This window comes from Meleagris gallopavo, chromosome 2 (genome assembly GCF_000146605.3).
Source record: "Meleagris gallopavo isolate NT-WF06-2002-E0010 breed Aviagen turkey brand Nicholas breeding stock chromosome 2, Turkey_5.1, whole genome shotgun sequence".
Taxonomy (NCBI): Eukaryota; Metazoa; Chordata; class Aves; order Galliformes; family Phasianidae; genus Meleagris; species Meleagris gallopavo.
In genome coordinates this window covers 71,028,442-71,044,236 of record NC_015012.2, presented here as the reverse complement: position 1 = coordinate 71,044,236, position 15,795 = coordinate 71,028,442, and the positions used below count along the sequence as shown (strand labels likewise).

General features: G+C 34.6%; 1 protein-coding gene across 1 annotated transcript in view; it reads left to right on the top strand.

The window, feature by feature from the left end:
* The window catches only part of LOC104909885 (glutamate receptor ionotropic, kainate 2-like), a 134,242-nt gene that overhangs the window by 12,113 nt on the left and 106,334 nt on the right, over positions 1–15,795 (top strand). The window contains exon 4 of the mRNA XM_031552235.1: positions 15,317–15,498. Coding sequence (XP_031408095.1) covers positions 15,317–15,498 — 182 coding nt within the window. The remainder of the gene's footprint in view (positions 1–15,316; positions 15,499–15,795) is intronic.

The following is a 15,795-nucleotide window of genomic DNA, read 5'->3' as shown; positions in this document are numbered from 1 at the left end:
CTGAAGGTAAAAAAAGAATAGTCGAATCTTAATCAAGTGAATACTGGAAAAGTATTTGTGGTTTAGTTAAATGGTTATAGATTTTTATTTACATAAATTTGAAATATTTTTTATTTAAATCACTCAAAGACTAATTTTAAAATATCCAGAATGGCTTTTGAAGGAGATCTGCTTCTGATGTTCAGGATCCTGTAACGTAGAAAACAGCATAACTTGGCACAGGAAAGAATGGAGGTTGCGTCATTTTGAAACTGGGAACAGAGATGCTTCTAAAGCGACATAATCAGTAACACTAGAGAGAGTAAAGGTCAGGTTGAATACAAAGTACAGACAAACAGTCAAGACTCTACAAATATGGTGAAGTAATAATTAGTAAAAATGTTACTTCTTGGTAAAGTTTCAGTAGGAAAGGATTCAGTCTGTTATAATAAGGATAGGGTAGTAAAAACAAAAATGCTCTGAGAATGGGCAAAGGTGTTAATACTATGATAAGACTTAGTACCATCTTGGGACATGGTGAAAGTTGGTTAGCTGAGTCTGTTCTTTCAGGGAAAAAGTTTGTCTCCTTTTTCTGTGAATCTCTGTTTGAATATTACTGCACTAACTTTTTTGGCTTCAAATAGTATCTATGTTCTCCTTCCTTCTATGTCTTCCTTCTTCCCTTCATCTTAACTCTCATGAGACATTTTTTCATTTAGTCCATCTGTTGTACAAACTAAAAATTGGAATCAGACTCCTGAACTTTTTTTTTTTTTGCTAGTCTGAAGACAAGTACTGCTTCCTGTGATCATTCTAAACTGCAAAGTATGTTCCTTTTAACTAGAATTTTCCATAAAAGATCTATCAGGAATTAAACCAGAGATCAGTTAGGATTTTTTTTTTTTTTTCCTTTCCCCTTAGAGTAATTTATAGTTAATTAAATACCACTAAACTGTCCCTGGATGCTAATTAAGTCCTTTCAGTTTACAGGTTTGCTACAGTCAATTGTCTTTAGGAGAGAAAAGGGGAAAAATGACAGTATGTTCATCTGCTGCATGACCTAATATTTTTAATTGGTCTCAAAACAACAAAGTATCTTTTTCAAAATATTAAAATTTCAAGTGCATATTGCAATCTGTCCTAAGAAAAATAAGGCAGATAAATTCTGAATAAGTCGGTACATCCCAAAATATTCCAAAGCTAAGTATACATGAATGGTTAGATGCTGGAACCTTTAAATTATACTGGCACTTATACTGGCAACTAATGCTTTATGCAGATCAAGTTGATGTAAACAGAGTTTTGAGATTTTTTCTTAATTAACATTTGTTTTGGTCTTGAGTGAATGAGTATAAACACCAAAAATCTGTTGCATCTATGAACAGAAGCCAAACTAAAAGCCTGAAAAATGGCTTCAGAAATGAAAATGTTTTATGATGGTCTTCAATGTTGAATGCAGTGCTTTAAATCAGATGAAGGAAAAAGATGCCATTTTGTTGATATTTTTTAGAATAATATATTAATGGCACTGATTTGTAAATAAAATTATTTCCTTCTTGGACCAGCATAAAAATTCACATTATCTTATTTCTATATTTCCCACATCTTATTTTCCTATGTGCTATATCTTGACGATGTTTTTTCCATACTATTGATTTCCAATTATTGCAAATTTATAATGAAATTGAATATCTTGCAGAAAATGGGTACATGGTGATGGAAAGTGGGTGACGTTGCTAAAAGATTAAGGAAAGATGTTTGTAATGGGTTCAAAGTAAATCTTAGATTAGGAAGAAAATTTTTATCTAAGTATTATATGCTTAAGAAACTTTAAAGATCAGACAGATAAAAAAGCAAGGATACATAGTGAGATGGCCTGAAAAAGGTTGCTCATATCTTTATTTTTATGTAAATGAGTTGAGTAAGCCCTAATTTATGTGAAAAGCAGTTCTTCTTTGTAAACACATGTGTGCCTGTTCTTAGCAGAATGAGAAAGAAGAAAGAAAATGAGAATGCTGGACTGAACACTTGACATCTAATACAATGACAGTGCATTTTACCTAAATGTAGGAAACAAGACTTTAATCTTGATGATATATAATAATAGACCTACAAAATGACATTGCAGGCATGCAGTAGAATGTATTTCAAGGTAAATTTTATATACAAGGGTAAAGTTTGTACAAGAACAGATAATATGCAGAAATAGGGAGAGATGTGTTGAATGAAACTGGGGAGCACAATCCACAGTGATCCACATTACAGTAGGAGACTTTTGCAGAGACCAACAGTGCAATTTCTGTGGATTAAAATCCAAATAAATGACTGAAATATGAAAATTAAGTGGAGGATTTTTTTCTTACTTCCTTAGAATCATGTAACAAAACTAACAAAAGGCAAAGGTTTCATCTCAAAAAATATTTGTCATTACCTGTTTACAGGGAGGAGGAGTACAGAAGGACACAGTTCTTTACCATATTCTTAGACAAGGCTGCAACTTTTAGAATGTATGCTGAAATATTTAACATTTAAAATACTGAATGCATGTGTATGGGAGATTCTTCTGATATTTCTGATAGTGAAGAAATGCTTGGGAATGGAAAATTATTTTATTTTTGTGGAATTAATTTCTCATTAATAAATGAGAAAATGTATTGAATTAAAGAAAGCGAATGTCATTAAAACTGGAATTTCTGCTGACTAAATTGGTTGGAGTCTAAAGCAAAGACCATTCATTGACAGCTTCTTAAATAATATTGAAACTGAATAAAACAAACTAAAAGTTGAGAAATGTCCTGAGTTTTCAAATCACTCAAGTGAGAGACTTATTAAACAACTTAAAAAAAAAAAAAAAAAAAATAGTAATTTTAGATGTCTTAGTTATTTCATTTTGAGAAGTCATGGATGATAGGTGGTGAAGCTCTATAGTCTGGAAAAGTTAGAAAATTTAGATTTATTCCATGTTAGACAGCTATCCAAGCTTTGAACTGCATTTGTCCTGGTTCCTTAGGTTCACCCTTCTGTTCCTAGTAATTACTTGGAACCTACTTAAAATTGGGTAGGATACAGTGAGATTTCTTTCTTTATTTTATAGGCCTGCCCCATGAATTTCTGTCCATGGTAAATGCTGCAGTGCTTATATTAATACACTTTAAAGGTCTCAAGGTGATGAGTAATTCTCTATTTAACTCTATAAATATTAAATAATATAAAATTTCCCCCTTTGACAGGTCAACTTATGTTTTAGGTAAGGAAATTGGAGTAGATTAGTTAAATACAGGTTTCAGAAAGTCACACTGTTCTAAGTTGCTTACTTCTATGCATATTAGAGAAATAGTACCCTCATGCATCCCTTCCACATGGATGCAAAGAAGAACAGTAAAGCTCTAAATGTTGTAGATTGGTTATGGTTTTATAGCAAAACTGAAAGGACATATTTACAGGGTGCACATTCTACTTTGAACATAAAAATTACACATGCAGGCAATAAGCTCATGAGTTGCAAAACTTGAGAAAACAAAACTTGTGTTAATTTTTCTTAATAGTTTTGTGTCAAGAAAGATGAGAGTTTATCAGATTAGAAGCTTATGAATAAATTATGTGGTAGAAAAAATAAAAGGGATTAGGTTTAGTCTAGTAAATGGAAGGTCTTTCAAAGGAAAAATCACACAGTAATAATCCTGTACTGTTTTTCTGTTTTTCATGGCATAGTTATAGAGACATTGAAATTCTTATAAGAAATGATTTATCTAGAAACATTTAGGTTAGAATAAAATGTGTCCTTGTAAGGCAATGGAATCTTCATCTTCAGGGTTACTTTATTTATTTATTTATTTATTTATTTATTTGTAAGTGGCTATGTTCTCTGCCTTTGGTAGACAGAACAAAACAAAAATGACAAGTAACCATGAACTCTTGTCACTGTCACTAGTCCCAACACTACTACTTCCTCTGACTTGAGTAAAGCTGATGCTGACTAATGCCTCTATTGAATCAATGTTTAGAGATATTGTATTGCTATTAACTTATTGCATTGATGTTTTTCCTCAAATTGGATTAATATTAGCTGTCAGTAACACAAAAATGGTATCTATGTGGTCTTTTATGTATTTATACTCTTTTGTGCAATTTTAGATTGCATTTGTTCTAGCTCATTGAAGCAGATGCAGAATTCACCTGGCTGTATTTGACAGTCTGGGCGTGTATTCTCTGTGGAAATAAATAGACTTGTATATAAAACTTATCAAAGATTCAGAGTGGGATGGGATAGCTTGTCAAGCATGTTAAAAGTAAATATTTCAGTGCATTTCAGTTTGTGCATTATCAATCAATAACCAGTTATTTGATGTTTTTAATGGAGTGAATTGAATGAATATATGAATGAGGGAAACAAAGGAGTCTTTAGGCATCTTATGCATATCAGCTGGAGTTCCACGCAGTTCTGTTCCACATCTGCTCTGTCACTGAATCAGAGAGGGAATGCATTTACAGAAAGACATCCCCAATTTTACAGAAACTTCTCTTTGAGGATAAGGTCTTTTAAGGCCTTAAATAAAAGAATCAGATTTGGTAGGGCTGTAAAATTGCTAATATTTTTGATCTGATTTTAGAGCGTGAAGAGAGATTTTCTAGACTGTTTACATATTGCATAGTATCTTTTCAATACAGAGTGTTTCATGTGCTGTGCACAGTAATTTCGTGTGAACATTTAATTAGTAATTCTGTGTTAAACCTGACTGTGGTATTCGGATGTAGTTGATTGTTTTAGCATATTCTTTTTCTAAGAAATTTCTTGTATTATTATTTGATAAAGCTCAAAAATATTTTTCATGGTGCTACATGAAAATATCAGATGTAAAGAGGATTTTGTGAAGCTAGTATTTCACTTTTAAAGTATTTTGGACTTTCTACGTTTTGGAAGTTAAGAGATACTTAATCTAGTTTTCTGAAAAGAAAGAAGTTTAATACTCTTATTCTTTTTGATAAATGGACATGCTTTGTTCTTTGAGGACAAATTTTTGGAGATTTAAATTAATTACTTAAAAAGAAAATTAAATGTCATCAAGTTAAACATAATGCATGAGTTCAGCTTGTCTTTCAGGAAAACATGTACCAGAGGCTCCTTGTTCTTTTGCCAAGAATTGAATTTGAACTTACTGGAACAAGATAAATTATTTGCCTCAATATAAAAGAAAACTAATATTAAGCACTTTAAAGAATTTTTCTCTAAGCCTAAAAAACAGAAGGAGGCTGTATTTCCAGAAATCATTGGACTGTCAATTAATGTACTCCAAATATTTATGGGTTTGAATCAACATAAGTATTTAAATTTTATAGAGAGCTGACTGGGGTATGTATGATCAGAATTATTGTTTCTTTCCTTCTTGAATATTGGTACGTTTTACTCACAGTTTTCAAATGGAAAAAAAATGTGAAGGGCAGAACAACTTAACTAAAAATGAAAACAGGAAAATGGAAACATAATCTCATGTTTTGCCTATGACTTAATTTAAAAAAAAACAACTCTGATTTCCCCAAATTTAACCATGTTTTCACTCCTACATCAGTATTAACACATTTTGTCTCTGGTTGGTGGAACACTGTGAAATGCAGCTATAGTATCAAGCCCTTGCTCAATTGCTCTTAATCAGTCTCAGATCTGATAACCCCGCCTTTGTACATTTTAGTTTCATTCTCAGATTGTTTTTCCCTCTTGCACTCTTATCAACTTCTGTAGCAAAAAATTATCTGCTTTAGTCTCCAAGAATAAATATACTTACCTAGTGTAATGTCCAGCTTAGAGAGTTCATGTATGCCTTTCCTTCTGCCAAGCCTCTCCTGATTTACAGTAGATATTATTTCTTTTTAAGTTTTGCTGGAAATGGCTAAACTTATTCTCCTGCTTCCTTTTACATTGATTCTGACAGCTTTGACAAAAGACTTTTGTCCTTTGACTACAGTAGATCTCTATGCTTTTTACCCTCATTAAACCGCACTACTCATAGATGTCAGCCACTTGAGAAATCATACTTTCCAGTATTACAAGAATTCTTTTGAATTGCCCTGGATTGTTAATTGTCATTGCTGTCATCTATTGCTAAATCTTTCAGAACATGTTCTTTTGACAACCACGAAACTGAATTACGGCGATATTTTAAATCAGTCTTATAATAAATAATAGAACCACATGCATAAGGAAATGTCACATGTTGCTGGACAGTAAAAAAAAATATGGCAAATCTAATCTAAAAGTCTGTCAAGGCTTTACAGGCTGGTTTGGAATAGCAATAACCAAAAATCATAAAACCATAACAAAATCTTAATATATTCATTATTTTCTTCAACTATATTATTGCTTTTGTTTATATTAAAGTGCTCTAAGTGTGGAGGTGAGTGAAGGATTTTTTTTTTCCTTAAATTGCTGTATGCTGCAGATGATAAGTACTCTGAGAGTATGAAAAAAAAAAAAGATTTTCTTCATCTTCTTTGGGTGACCAAGACAATTCCATGATCTTAATGTCTATTCTGAAGTTGAACATTTGCATTGATCCCTCCAGTGAAAGTGTGTGGGAGGTGTTATAGGCCTTTTTCACTTTGGTGCTCTAACATCTTTATGTGTAAAAGTATTTTTTTGTTCTTTTTTTTCCTTTTTTTTTTTTTTCTTTCTTGGAAACAGTTTGAACTGGGATCAGCTGTTTGAAACTAAGTATAATGGATGACAATTTTAAGCACTTTTTATGCTTCCAGAACTGAGTAAAGTGATCTTAATGTAGTAAATAGGCTAAATATGAATAAATGAATAATGTTGACTAAACTCTTCCTTTCAGTTATATTTTATTTATGATTTCCTTAATGGTGTTTCCATATTATGTTCTTGTATCCAAAGAACATAGAATGCTATTCATATAGTCCTGCTAGCAGATGCAGTTTCTCAAGGATATATATATTTTTTAATCTTTTTACTAGAGGTGTTTTTTATGTAGAGGATGAGGAAGATTAGTTATATCTTGTAAGTTTATTGGTAATCTATTGAGGATGTTCAATATCTGTGAATTGTTTTAATATCTGTGAATTATTTTACAGCAATGAACTGTTCTGCTATCACTGAACAAGAAACTGACATTCTCCTCCCTTTTACCCACACTCCTATCAAAAGTCCAATATATAATTATATTTTCCTGAGATCTAAGCAGAAAAATTGAGCAGGGGAACATCAGGAGAGAAGAAGGGTGCAGAGTTGTGTTAGAGGAAACAACTTGTTGAAAATAGAGAAAATATTCTGGTAGTTCAACAAAGTGATATATTATTAATTTGATTTTTTTTTTTTTTGAGATTCTGAAGATATAAGTAGCCTTTAAAAGAGCATTACTGTTCCTTTGTACAGGAAAAGGTTCATGTGTTCAGCCTATTGCAAAGTGCATTTGCTTGCATTCTTCCTGTACAGCACAAAGGCAGCATTAATGCAAATGATAAATAGTTTGATGAGCAGGCCAGGTGGCATAGCAATGGCTTACAAGACTGCTGAGCTGAAGACACAGGTTTTAAAACAAACTTGGGGCTCTTGCTTCCTGGACTGGTTGAAGTTGAACATGTCAAGGAGGTAATGTGATTGATCTCTTTGGAGGAAGATGCCAGCTGGAGAGCTCACAAACTACTCCTTCAGGATTCTTCTTAAAGATGAATTGATGGCAGCTTCTGAAAAGAGTTACTCACACCGCATTCTTTCCAGCCATTCAGAGGTAAGACTCTACCACAGTGGCTGCTAAAAGAAGGAATTGAGAGTTTAAAGGGACAGGAAAAAGGTGTCCCTCATGAAAGAAACTGCAGGAAGTACATTCCCAAAATACACCAATTATTTCTATACTGTTAAAAAATAGATTTTTTTAGGATCCTGTTGACAAAAATTGTTTTGCATTTTTTTTTAATTTATTTTAGAAGTCAGTATTTTACCTGAGGGCTGTATTTTATTTTATATTACAAATTACTTACCCTGAAGGTAATCCAGGCTAAAATCTTTGCTTTTGTGTTTGTACTTCTCAAAATTGTGGTGAAGCTATTGATTTTTCTCCTTTGCTTCACTGTTTTTGTAGTTCTCATATGATGTTTCTCTATTCATCAGAGACTCTGATATTTCTTTTTCTGATTAGGTACAGATGAGCTACATACTTCTGAAACTGACTGCTGGTTTTCCTCTGGTTTTTCAGAGTTTTTCAGCTCATTACTTTGATCCTAAGTAACCAGACTGATCACTTTATCTAATGTCAAATGATTAAAATGAAATTTACTTGGAAATTAACAGTAGCTCAATTTATAAAATTTATAGTTATTCTCTACATACTCTATGCTTATTTGATCTGAAACTACCTTGTGCTCTAATCATACATAGACAGTTGAAGTGGAGTTCCAGAAATGACTGGCCAGAGAAGGAAGTAGTCCTTCCTGACTCTCAGGAGTCAGAATTTTACAAATGGGCTATAACAGTATGAGAACAATTGTGAAAATATAGAAGAAATTTGGACAATATTTGGAAAAGAAAGCAGGCAAGGAATTTGTCTGGCATTACTTTATGTATTTAGGCCTACATGCTGAAGAGACTAAACAAGTGAGAACTCTCCTTTGGTTATTGAAAAATGCTACTTATACTGGGGAAAATCCTAAAAAGTGTGTCTGATAAAATGTCTGAAAATAGAGCTGAAAGCAGTGGCAGAATTTATTTTTATCACATGTGGATAGTCTGTTCACTTCTGAACCACATGTCATTTTTATCCTCTGGATGTATGTTTGCTTTTGTTCATGTTTTTTCTTTGTTTCTTTTATATGTTTTTGGTTTTTGTTAATGCTACTACTTTAGCATTGTTAGGGATTTTAGGATGCAGGGGGGAAGAAGTGATAAGCAACAGTAAGGAGTGAGGAAGGCATAACTGTCCACAGCTTGACCTGGGTGCTGTATTTCAAGTTGTTCATTTACATTATATCTTTTCAGTGCATAAATTTTTCTTTGGCAAAAAATAATCACCCATAACTTAATATCAAACTGAGGGGAAAAAAAGGGGGAAAAAATAAACTTTGGAATAGTTGGAAAGGACTGCAGGCAAAACAATCTAGCATCAGGGGTTTTACCTAATTACTTTTAAATACAAACTTATAATCAAGGATTTTTCTACGGAGATAAAGAACACAATTACATTAACTACCTTACTTTCCCTTCCCTGAGGGGATAAAGGCTGGAAGAAAATTGTGCATTTTCACCATTGCTTACACAGATTGCATCAAAAATTACCCTATGAGATGCCTGGACTGCAACAGATTGAGGGTTGATATGTGTAATAGTTTCTAAGTGCTTTGTGCTTAATGATGACTTCTGTCACTCTGGGCCACAGTCCTTCACGGGAGATCCTGTCCAAGCATGGAGTACCTGTGGGCTACAGTCTCTCTTCCTCCTCAACTGGACTGTCTTGAGCTGCAGATCTGCTTCTTCCCAAGAGCACATCTCCAGCCCCAAGTGGTAGTCTCTTTCTTTCCCTAGTACACTTGAGCTCTTTGGCATCCAGTGGGATTTTGCATTGTTTTTGGTGGCTGCATACTGGCTAGAAAGGTCTATGATCACTAACAACAGGTGGGTCGTGGCGTAACCTCAGGCCCTGCTGCAGTATCTGTAACTTGTGCTTCACATGGACAATAATCTCCAACATATTTCAACTCCAGTGCTTTCTCCCATGTGTAGTAGAGAGAAAAAGGTAAAGAGAGTTGCATGCTTTTGTATCTCTTATTAATTCTGCCACTTTAACTGAGAGAGCTCAGGGTGTTTTTTTTCTAGGAAGAGCTAGACTTTCCTGCACTTTATTTATGAACTAGATGCAGTCTGGAAAGCCTTTGATTTATATTTGCGCGACTTTGCTTTTGAAGCACGATCCAGGCCTGCAAAATGTTTACCCAGTCTCAATTCCCAGCAGTGCCTGAGTGAGGACGTGCTTTTTCTCAGTACTTCACCCAGTGGAGCTCTTGTCTAATAAAAGCACTAGATGCAGGTATGCTCATCACAATGCAGATTTCATTCTGTGAGGCATTCCTCTGTAGTATGAAGCCATAGGGCAGCTGTAGCGGTAGCAGTGCCAGCCATGACATAGTGTCACCATCACTGCCCCTGTCCTGCCATGCACTGCCTGGGGGACATGTGCAGCGGTCACCCTGCCTCACCTGGGGTTGTTCTTTCTGACAGCCTTCCCAAGGGAACCTGGCAAACTGGAGTTGCTGAATTCATGCCAGTGTGGAATTGCTTTTTAAAGTACGGATGAGGATGAACAAATATTCCTTGTTAACAGATGGCCCACTGGGTGGCTGAGTGGACTACCAAAGTTAATAGACTGAAACATATTTTGTGCCCTACATAATTCATCTGAACTTAATGAACGCTACCAGTGGCTGGAACACATTAAATGTTAACTAGAATTAAATGTTACTAGAATTAAATATTGTGATATACATAGAAATTGTGAACGAGAGTACTGTGTCTCTGATTTTCTTTTCTTTGAAATATATTTTGAGAAATTTATTCATTACGGTTTGTGTGTGTCCTAGCAGTTAGGAAGCCATAAATACTTATTCATTTTCTTTCAGGCATTCCTGTACTGCTCCAGCAATGAGACCTAGTCAGTGCACTACAGAGGTGTGCATTTGCAGGTTTTCTGTCCCCCTTTCCTCATGTTCAGGTTCCTCTGATAGTTTCTGCAGGACTGTAAGGAACAGGTTGCTTTAGAATTCCCTGAATTTGCTTACTAAAATTTCAGAGCCTATGGACTTGTAACAGAGAAAAGCAACCACCCTCTTTTCCTTCATTCCTTCCATTTTAACATTTTTTTACAACATTAACTGTCCTTACTGTTTTCATCTTCAGTGAACAATGTAACAACTTCAAATATGCTAGGCACTTTGCCCTTCTAATTAAACAGTGTTTTAAAAGAACAGTGGCAGTCAAGAACAATCAGATTTCCTTCTAAACTTTGGTATATGAAAAATGCTGAATTTGAATTTTTTGAGAAAAACACTTTCCCCTTGAGATACTGATTCCTGACATGTGCAACTGATTGTCATCTCTTTCCTACGTGACATAAATCTGTTTTTACAAGCTTCACAATGCCTTGTCTGATCTCCCATACTCAGCATGGCTTCCAGTTGTTCAGATCTACTACAAGGAATCAATGTTTATAGCAAATGTTTGGTGCAGCGCAGGACTTTTTCCACTAAATATTGCTTGCATGTTCAAATCCAGCTCATTTCCGAAGTCCCTTTTCCTATCTGAATGTCTCAGAATTAAGTCCTGTACATTTGTATTCACCCCTTCCCAGCTTCATTCCTTCACCTGCCTTTTTTTTTTTTTTTACTTCTCTTTCAGTGTGATGTAAGTAGTTCAAGTAGATCTGTGTCTCTAGTTTATAGATTCGACAGCTTGTATATCAGATGCTTATATGGCAGCACATTTTGCAGCACTATTTGATTTGAAGTAACTTTATTTAGAAGGATGGTTTTCTGTCTGTCTTCTTGGTCGTATTTAAATACTGATTATCAAATGCTAGGTTTTTTTTCTTTCCAACAGAGTGTGTCATACTATCTGTCCCAGATTTGTCGGAGTTCTTAAATGGAATTGCATAGAAATCAAAGCGAGTGAGAAACTGGCAGGACTTTACCTTTGAGAAAATCACAGCTTTGAAATGCTATCCTTCTGTCAGTCTGAAATCATCTTAATGTTTTCATTTCAAGAGCACACATTCTAATTGCTTTATGTTTTTAGCCTTAAAGAACTGGACAGGCTTGGAGGCAACCCTAACTGTTTTTGCTGTCATAGTATCATCTATTTTTGATAGAGTCATTAATGGCAGTAGTATATGCTAGATTGTTTTATGTCAAAGCTTTACTTTTGAACAATTGTACTAGATCATCTGAATATGATAATCTGTAGTAGATGCATGATCTTTTCAATTAAAATAACAACAACAACAAAGCAAAACCAAAAAATACAACAACTCTTCAAGATGGAATCATAGAATTGCTCAGGTTGGAAAAGACATTCAAGATTGAGTCCAACTGCAACATAACCATACTATCCTAACTCTAACAACCCACTGCTAAATCATGTCCCTGAGCACTACATCCAAACGGTGTTTAAACACATTCATGGTGACTCAACCTCCTCACTGGGGAGCCTATTCCAGTGCTTAATAACCCTTTCTGTAAGGAAGTTTTTCCTGATATCCAACCTAAACCTCCCCTGGTGCAACTTGAAGCTGTTTCCCGTTGTTCCATCTGTCACCAGTGCGAAGAGAAAGTCATAGAATCAAGAATAATGGAATCACCAAGATTGGAAAAGACCTACAAGATCATCGAGTCCAACTATAAGATAGCTCATATTTATTAGTTGATGCATTTAGAAATCAAGCATCAAATCCATTTAAGTTTCAATTAAGTACATGGATTCATTTTCTCTAAATACCAGTATAGCATTTGAAGTAAGTGTGGCAAGGTTTATTCAAATTATAGTTTCTAAAATTAGTAGGCTCGTATCTGCCATTTACATGGAGGTCATCTATATTCTAGCTATTCTTTTTGTCTTAGAAATGATGGATGAGATCTATTCATGAGACCAGGTCTAGTCATATCTGTTCTGCCTTCAGCATCTCTGCTGAAGATTATCAATAGGTGTAGTGATGTTTCTGTGGTTCTTTAAAGTTCAGTTCTATTTTCTTTTCAAGGCAGAACAGAAAAAAATATGAAGTAAGCAAAGCAATACAAACCTAAAATTAGACACACCAGTTATAGTGTAATGTGAGTCAAAATTATTATTGTTAAAAAGTTTCCAATTTACTGTTTCAAGTAAGCTATATCAATTAAGCTATAAATAATCTGGAACACGTGGAATTATTTTACATCCCTCTTGAGCTAGAATATTTTCCTCTGACCTTAAATTTTGGCATACTCTTAAGAAGAAAAATGTTTTCATGCTTCATGTTGTGTTTTTGTAAGAAGATAATCAGCACATACTGAATTTCTGGGTTTATTTCTTCACAATGCTTGTTGTTAATGAAGATCCTATACAAATGTTTCATAGAAGTTAGAAATTTCATAGGTTATTTAGCTATAGGTAACAATTGTCTCAGTTTGAATGTGTATGTGTGTTCTAGGAGTGTTACCAAAAATTTGTGATGAAATGTTGTATCCATGACGTAGACCTGTGACAATACATTTCTTAAATAGCAAGCTTGACTGGGTCTATTTAGCCTTGAGAAAAGACGACTGAGAGGGAAACCTGATCCAGGTTTATAAATATCTAAGGTGTGGCGGCCATAGTGGTGAGGCCAGTCTCTTTTCAGTGGTACGTGGAGACAGGACAAGGGGAAACTGGCATAAGCTGCAGCATAGGAAGTTTCGCACGAATGTGCGTAAGAACTTCTTCACGGTGAGGGTGACGGAGCACTGGAACAGGCTGCCCAGGGAGGTTGTGGAGTCTCCTTCTCTGGAGATATTCAAGTCTCGCCTGGACGCCTACCTGTGCGACCTGGTGTAGGGAACCTGCTTTGGCAGGGGGGTTGGTCTCGATGATCTCTAGAGGTCCCTTCCAACCCCTACAATTCTGTGATTCTGTGATTGACCTACACAGCTAACCAAGAGTTAATTAATGATCTGTTGACCCAAGAGTTGCTGCTTCTATCTTCTTCATAAATCCCTCAAGCAAGATGCATTTGTGTGGACTGTTTGAAACTTTGAATTGATTCAGAAATACCTCCATCCATTTCCACGCTGCTTTTGGGCCTGAAAGATCTACTGAATTCCTATGCCAGGTTTGCAAGTCTTAATTTGGGAAGATTTCATATAATAAGCTATAATTCCAGTTCCAGCTAATTCCAGCACTATTAAGAAAATAATGTTGATCCTTTGCAGGGTCAAAAAAAGAGGAATGATGAAATAAAATGTCCGGTTTTGTTTTTCAGATGTTTTATCTGTTTGTCTAATTTGGTTGAAAATTATTAGAGTTAAGGATGTTTTGCAGTCTAAAAGCAGCATGAAAAAAGCATCATCAAAATACTATGTTGTTAAAGGCTCTCAGTGTTACGTCATTTAACAAAAAAAAAAAAAGTATTTTGGTAAAAGGATACACACCAAAACAAAAATAAATTCTCTGTATTGCAGAGCTTATCACGACTTCTTGCTGAAACTGTTGTGTGTTTTCGTGCTTTATTACATATTTTTTTATGAAATCAATGTCAACTGACATTCAGTTTTAACCAGGAAGAATATTCAGAAATAATTCAAAATGCAGTATATATATTAGACAATGTGCCTGTGATGATAATCAAATAATAATTAGTAATTTCCATTAGATTTTTTAATGCAGTAATGTGAGCTATCTCAAATTTTAGAAGCTCTTTATTTAGGCCCTGATCCTGCTGGAAATACTAAGCAGAGGTTCTATTTTTTTTGACAGTTCAGTGAATACACCAAACTGTATGAGATCTCGAAACAATACGAACAGTAACTCTTTTACTACCACTAAATAGAGTACCCTCCAATGTAAGAAGGTAGTTAGCACATCTTTTTTGCTAGCGCTGAAGTGAACTGCTACTTTATGAAAGACCTGTCTTTATCCTGTTGTTTGAAGACAACTGAACAAACTAATATTCAATATTGGTCACAGACCAATTAATGATCTGTATACCACACCATATGCTGTCTTGCTGATGTGAACAAGAAGGTTTTGGAGAAAATATTATTGCATCTACTTTCATAGTGAAAGTTTAGTAATCCAAAATGGAATTGTTAAGTATTGAAGAGGACTGCAAAGGGATTAGTCATCCTCTTCACTGCTGCTTTTGTGTTTTGTTACCTGTATAAACAAAAAAAGAAAAATTGAGTACTATCATGGATTACACAATGATGTTCTATAATATTGAAGTGCTCTGCAACTTTGTGTTAAAACTGAATAGATTAGTTAAGAGATTATCTAGTCTGACTATAAGCAATTAGTCTGGGATGTCACTTTAACTGAATAAAAATAAGTCTTCTTTGAGGAGCAGTATTATTGTTCCATGAAGGAAAATTTGTCTTACTTAAGATACCAACTGAAAGTACTTACTGTCTGCTAATATCAAGGAAAGACTTGTGATAAGGAAGCACATGGAGTACAGATACTTTTTTTTTAAAATACGTTTCTCTGTATCAGCTGCAGCATGCTGAAAAGGGAGAGAAATTCAGAAAATTTTGAATGTTCATAGTAAGTTGTCCTGCTAGCGACTTAGGTTCCTGTTTTGATAATTTTCTTTTCTTTGTCTCCTCTATTTTCTTTAAGGCCTTATTCGATTACAAGAGCTCATCAAGGCTCCATCACGATACAACCTGAGACTAAAAATCCGTCAGTTACCAGCTGACACAAAAGATGCAAAGCCATTGTTAAAGGAGATGAAAAGAGGAAAGGAATTCCATGTCATCTTTGACTGCAGCCATGAAATGGCAGCGGGCATCTTGAAACAGGTAATACTCATTTTGCTTTAGATGACCTAATCTTCTTCATTCCTAATAAATGAAAGTAATATCCAGTCTTAATGGCTTTTAACAAGCAGTTAAATTGTATGTTAGTTTTACTGAGGCCTAACTGAAAATCAGCGAAGGATTTCAGACATAATTTTATTGGCACCTGTAATGATAGCTGCTTCCATTTATTTATTTATTTTTAAAAAGAAACAGCTTGATTTGTCTGTGTGGGGGGAGGAAAGGGTACACCTTGGTATTTTAGAGAATTAATGCTTTGAGTGTTTAAATGCTTGCTTA